Source organism: Manihot esculenta, chromosome 3, assembly GCF_001659605.2.
Source record: "Manihot esculenta cultivar AM560-2 chromosome 3, M.esculenta_v8, whole genome shotgun sequence".
NCBI lineage: Eukaryota > Viridiplantae > Streptophyta > Magnoliopsida > Malpighiales > Euphorbiaceae > Manihot > Manihot esculenta.
In genome coordinates this window covers 14,036,205-14,042,983 of record NC_035163.2, presented here as the reverse complement: position 1 = coordinate 14,042,983, position 6,779 = coordinate 14,036,205, and the positions used below count along the sequence as shown (strand labels likewise).

Below are 6,779 nucleotides of genomic sequence, written 5' to 3'. Positions count from 1 at the left end.
AATATTAAAAATATATATATAGTTAAAATTATATGAATTAAATAATATAAATATTTAATTAAATTTTAATTTTATAAAATACAAAAAATATTTTAATTATATAAATTTTCAAGATAAATTAATATTTTTTCAAAAATTTAAGGTTTCAATAATAATTTTCCTCTTAATTATTTAAAGTTAAGGAAAAATTATTAAAGTAATCCTAAATAATTTAAAAAATTTGAGGGAGGTCATGGCCCTTGGCGCTATGGAGGATCTGCCGGTCGAATTGTAGGCCATAGATTTCTTCTCTTTTTCATTCTGTAAAGATTCTCTTGTTATTCTAGCCATCCACTTTCATTCTATATAACAAAACAAGCACACTGATCTTTCATTCCATCAATCGCTCATACACCATGATCAAATTCAAAATCACTTGTCTTCTGATTCTTCTTTTCCCAGCTACAGTTTCTAGTGAGTGTACATGTAATATTTTGGAAGAATCACATCAAGGAAATAGAGGAGCACTCAACTACAAGCTTGCTTCAATAGCTTCAGTTCTTGTTTGTGGTGCAATTGGAGTTAGTCTCCCATTGTTGGGAAGAAGCAAAATCCCAACTTTAAGGCCTGAAAATGACATATTCTTCATGATCAAGGCATTTGCTGCAGGTGTTATTCTATCAACTGCCTTTATTCACATACTGCCTCAGGCATTTGATGCCCTAAATTCTCCTTGCCTTGAGCAAAATGCTTGGAGGAATTTTCCCTTCACTGGACTTTTTGCTATGGTGTCTGCAATTGGGACTTTGATGTTGGATTCATTTGCTACTGGGTTTTATAAGAGGCTTCACTTCAAGAATAATAAACATGTAAATGTAGATGAAGAGAAGAGTGGTGAAGATGAGCTTTCTGGTGAAGATGACCATTCTGGTCATATTCATGCTACTCATGGTCATGCCAATGGTTTTGCTTCCCCAACTCAAGATCTGGGGCTCCCTGATTTGATCCGACGACGGATTATATCACAAGTAAGGTGTTTTATTAGACAATATGTTTTATATTTTTTTATATTTATAACATTCAAGAATATTTATCAATGTAAAATATTTATTTATTTAAAAAAAATTACTTCTTATTTTTAAGAATAGAAGTTATTTTTTAAAATTTAAATTTTATTAAAACCATTATATTTTTTATATGTAAATTTATTTTTTAATAAAATAAATCAATTTTTAAAAATAATTTTTCACAAACAAATCTTTAATAAAATGAATTTTTTTTTACTTATAATGTAGTTTTTAATTTTTAAATTCATTGAAAATAGGTAGTTAATTGATTAAAAAATTATTTAAAAGTTTTTTTAGGTAGTTTAATTATTTTGTAAAGCTATTGGAATAAAAATATACTTTTTTACTTTGTCAATAAAAAGTACATAATTTGGCTGCTCATTTTTATTTTTGACTTAAAATATTCTAAAATTTATAAATAAACCCCTTTAATCTATGCATCATTTCCACTTATAAATCAATTTTCACTGATTTGCGATTGCCTGAATTATAAGCCAAATAAAACACTCTTTAAATACACTTACAATTTAATATAATGGTAAATGCATCTGAGTAAATTTAAAAAATTTGAAATTCTACTCTTTCAGTTCTCGAGTCCCATTTCAAAAAAAAAACTCTTTAAATATTTTTAAAAATTAAAAAATTAATTAAAATTTTTTTATAAGACAGAATAAATAGGTATATTTTCTAATAATAGTAATAATATATGGTATGAGTGTTGCAGGTACTGGAGCTAGGGATATTAGTTCACTCAGTGATAATTGGAATCTCTTTGGGAGCTTCCCAAAGTACTGAAACTATAAAGCCTCTCTTAGTGGCTTTATCTTTCCATCAGTTCTTTGAGGGCATGGGACTTGGTGGTTCTATTTCTGAGGTAAGAATAAAATAAATTCTTTTAGTCAAATATGAATATAATGAATTCAGTCCTACATACTCTTATCTTTTGCAGTATCCAATTTAGATAAAAAGAATTATATATAGAAAAACTTTATTGAAATTTAGAATTTTTTTTGAGAAAAATATTTTTCATGCCTCTTTTTTTTCCATTTATAGCAGCACTTTGATGACTACAAAATAGCTTTTACTTAAAAAAAATATTAAACTAATTTTAAATAACTTTATTATTTAAAATAATTATTTTCTATTAACATCACTACTTTTCAAATCTTATTAATCTTTAAAAAATATATAAAAATACTTTATAATTTAATTATCAGTCAATAAATATAATTTTTAAACGTCATCAAGATATATTAATATAAAATTATATATTAAAATATTATTTTAATATAAATTTAATTATAAATTTTAAAATAAAAATAATTAAATAAAATCACATAACATTTTTTTATATTTTTCTTGTAAAAATATTAAGATAAAGATTAATTAACAGTATTTTTTTGTATTGCAACTTGATTTTTGATATTTATATTTAAAATTTTAATTTTCGACCGAATGACTCCATTTTTAAATTTATTATAATTATAATAATTTTTTTAAATTAATTTTAATCATATTTAAATTAATTTACACGGCTACATGCTAAATATGATTACTTTTATCAAAGAAATAACTGGATTATCTAGAATTAAAACCTAATTAAAATTTTAAAATTTTAATTATATAAAATTTTCAAATTATATACCTGACATATTTAATTTTTTATTATTTAAATAAAAAATTTAATTAAAAATTTTAAATAATTAAAATTTTAAGATTTTAATCAAAATTTAATTTAAATCAGATAAAAATAATGACACATCGTATATTATATGAGCTATTTTAAATCTAAATCATTATTATAATTAAAATAAATTTAAAAATTAAAATTTTTTTATTTAAAATTAAAAATTTTAACTATAAATATAAAAACAATTATGATATCTCAAAATTGTCCCGATTTACTAATAACACAATACCATAATAATACAAATTGAATCACAAATTAAAAATGAGTGAAATTATATAATATTTTTTAAAAGCAATATTACGATTATGCAATAAAAAAAAAACTATTTTTAAAAATAATTTTTTGGTTAAAAGTATTCTTCACGTGCAAATCATTTTCCACACAATAAATAGATTCGGTATCTTATTATTAATTATTAAAATCTCCCAACAAATAGAACAGCATAATTTGAAGATAAATTATTTAATCAGACAAAGCTGGATACATATTCCTGTTTCTTTAATAATTAAATTTGATTTTTTTTTCTGTTTATTTATGAATATTCATATAATTAGATGGATGAATATTTGGTTGAATTTTTGTAGGCAAAATTCAAATTCAAATCTACAGCAATTATGGCAACATTTTTCTGTCTCACAACTCCAACAGGGATTGGAATTGGAATTGGCATATCAAGTGTTTACAAAGAGAATACTCCCACAGCACTAATTGTTGAAGGAATATTGAACTCAGCCTCAGCTGGGATTTTGATTTATATGGCACTTGTTGATATTCTAGCTGCTGATTTCATGAACCCAAGAGTGCTAACCAATTTCAGAATTCAATTTGGAGCTGATGTTTCTCTTCTCTTAGGAGCTGGTTGCATGTCTCTGCTGGCCATATGGGCTTGAACAATTTTATTTATTTTCACATAATTACCATAATATTTCTTCAGATCACATAAACAAGACAGCTCAGTTTGTTTTTTTTTTCTTTTTTTCTTTCTAAATAGATTATTTAATAGAAAAATGCCAGATATTTATATTATTTGAGTGTAATTTTAATAATTTTTAAAAATTTAAATAGTATATCATGTAAAAATAATATTAACTCTCTTTTCACTATAATTAACTAATATATTTAATTTCAAAAATAAGTAATATAAATATTAATTATAACGACAAATAATTTTACAGCAATAATTATAAAAATTTTATAACAAACGTATTATTTAATATATCAAATTAAATATTATAATAAAAGTTGATCCTATAAAGTTAATAAACATCAACCCTTTAAAGTGTATCATCCATAAAATATTTCTAAAATAGTAGTATAAATAAAATAAATTTAAAATAGCATTATATATATAATAATAATAAATAACATATTTACTATAAATTTTCATAATTATTATTGCAAAATAAAATCAATCTATTATTAAAAATATATTAAATAAAATTTAAATGAGAATTTGTATTATTTTTGCATATAGAATTAATTTATATTTAAAAATAATAAAATATTACATGTGATATGCTATTTAAATTATTCTATTTTAATTTTTAAAATTAGATAAAATTACATTAAGATTAATTTATTCTAAATTTAAATGTTTAAATTAAAATAGAAAATGATATAAACGTCTGCTTTTTTTTTTTACCAATCGGCCATATAAATATCTATATTATTAGTGGCAACTTTAATTAAGTTTTATGGATTGAAATGAAATTTTACCATATGGAAACCAAATATTTACATCAATTTTTAAATTTAAATAATACAATTGCATACATTGACAGCACACTCGATAAATAATATAAAATTATGTTTTAAATAATATTTTAAAAAATTAATTTTTTATCCTGTAGTTTCTAATGCAGGGGATTGAAGGACACAAGCAAGCTTATTTTTCTATTGGTTGCAGAAGGTCATTGCTCAAAGATTGTTCTTGAGCAGGTGAAGGAATGCTATTAATAAGAGTTTAAGGAAGAAATAAATAAATATATGTATGTAACGTGTATTACTATATTTATGCAATAATGAGTAGCTGTGAGTGTTTTTCGGTTCGGTTTAAAATCGAATTTAACTGAATAAATAAAAAATGAGATTTTAATTTTGTGAAAACTGAATGTAATTAATTTAATGTAGAAATCAATTTGATTCGAATTAATCTAATTTAATTTAATTTAATTTAATTCGATTAGATCAATTATCGCTTTCAATAAAATTTTTATTTTTTATATTTTATTTTTTATATTTTAAAATTTAATTGAAGTATTTCAATCTTAATTATAGTATGATTTCTATATTATCAAATAATATGGTTCAATTGGTTTTATTTTTTTTAAAAAATAAAAACCGAAATAAAATAATAAAAAAATTTAAAATGAAAAACTGAACCAAATTAAAAAAAATAAAAAAATCAAATTAAATTTCTGAATTAATTTAATTTAATTGATTTTTTTTATTTGAATTGAATACTGTTCGGTGTCTGCTAAGTTGTATGGGACAAGTTGATTATATATATAATAAGTTGGACATGATTAACATTTATGCTCCAACTTAGGGGGGAGTATTATAGATTATAGGAAGTAAATATATTAATATAGAAAATAAATATTGATTGATGGGTTAGTTACTTAATTTTAGGGATTGTATAATCATAAATTTGATTTTTTTTTCCTGTTTAGATACTTGTTTTTTATATATAAATATGTTATAATTTTTATTATAAAATATAATAATAAAATATTATATTTCTTACATTAAAAAATTATTATAAATTTATTTTGAAGTGTCGACATGCCCATGAAGTACTTGATGCTTATGCACAAGAAAAAGGGTTTAAATGAATTTGTACATGCACAAACCCAAGCAATTCATGCAAGTATTATTTATCATTATACCATTTCTTTTATAGTTTATATAATTTGTAAAGTAAAATTAATTGCTCCGATAGAAGAAATTGTTATTTATTTTTCATATTTAACATAAGTTGCTTGTTTTCTTAATAATTTTTTAAAAAATTTTACGTATATAAACGCATCTTATCGCTTAAGTCAAATTGTATCATAAATACTAAAAAGATGTATTAAAATTCTAAATATGGATGAGGTGTATTTATATTAGGAGACAATTAGTAGAAAAAAGAAGTGGCATCTACTTATTTCCCTACACAATCACAAGCATCCAGAATAGTCTTATAGCCAGAGTCGAAGTTAACATTGAAAGACATGAGTTTACTTTTATAAAGAGTGAAAGAGCAACTTACATTCTGAGGTGTAGTAAAATCAAGGAAGTTAAGGTATGCCTCATGTTCCAGCAGAGTGCAGTGTAGTAGCATCAGCCAAATGCTCCTCCTCTGGTCCTTCCCAGCATGCACCGGATGCTCATGGTTCAAACAAAGACAATGAGCCTCTCTCATGATTCATTTATTTTGTGTATATAGTATACATTTTGGAATGGTTATTGACTTAGTACTAGGAATAAATTTGTAATGAATTATGCTAAGCAGAAGATAATGAATTTTTTAATTCATTGATAAGTATATGAACGAGAATTATAATAACAAATGTTGTTCGTTATAAATCCATATATAAATTAATTTATTAATGGATTTTAATTTTTATCAATAAATTTTTCTGTTAGAAAATCTAATTATTTTGTAATGAAAAATAAATTATTTTCAGCTAGATTATTTTATTTAATGATCTGAATTAAAAAAAATAATAAGATTTTATTATTTTTTGTGCTAAATTTTTCGATTTTTCATTTAGCTTAAAAATCATGGATCTTAATTTATTATTGTTCATAATTATTTTTAAGCTAAATTAAACGTAAAATGAAAATTTTGAGCTAAGTTCTTCAATAATTGAGGTATTTAGGCATTAATCTTTCATTACTTTATTCACTATTAGTGGATCACTCAAATCTTTTCTTTTTTTTTTTTTTCAATAAGATCATGTTGGAACTTTTGGTTTATTGTTTGATTCAAATTAGCTATTGCGTTACTACAAAGAAATGATATTTAATTTGCGAGTTATTTCACGTTAATTGTCAAA

The 6,779-nt window shown here is 22.5% G+C and overlaps 1 protein-coding gene across 1 annotated transcript; it reads left to right on the top strand.

Moving 5' to 3' along the window:
• Window positions 1-271: 271 nt before the first annotated feature.
• LOC110612372 (zinc transporter 1) lies at window positions 272-3,745 on the top strand. Its single transcript, XM_021753145.2, has 3 exons — window positions 272-1,007; window positions 1,771-1,920; window positions 3,321-3,745. Exons 1-3 carry the CDS (start codon window positions 396-398, stop codon window positions 3,624-3,626), a joined length of 1,068 nt encoding a protein of 355 aa, XP_021608837.1. The 5' UTR covers window positions 272-395; the 3' UTR covers window positions 3,627-3,745.
• Window positions 3,746-6,779: the final 3,034 nt, after the last annotated feature.

What these genes read in the sequence shown, in the direction of transcription:
- LOC110612372 (XM_021753145.2), top strand. Translation starts at nt 396, where the DNA reads ATGATCAAATTCAAAATCACTTGTCTTCTGATTCTTCTTTTCCCAGCT. An exon ending in GACGACGGATTATATCACAA is followed by an intron (nt 1,008 to 1,770) that starts GTAAGGTGTTTT and finishes TGAGTGTTGCAG; the next exon opens with GTACTGGAGCTAGGGATATT. An exon ending in TTGGTGGTTCTATTTCTGAG is followed by an intron (nt 1,921 to 3,320) that starts GTAAGAATAAAA and finishes GAATTTTTGTAG; the next exon opens with GCAAAATTCAAATTCAAATC.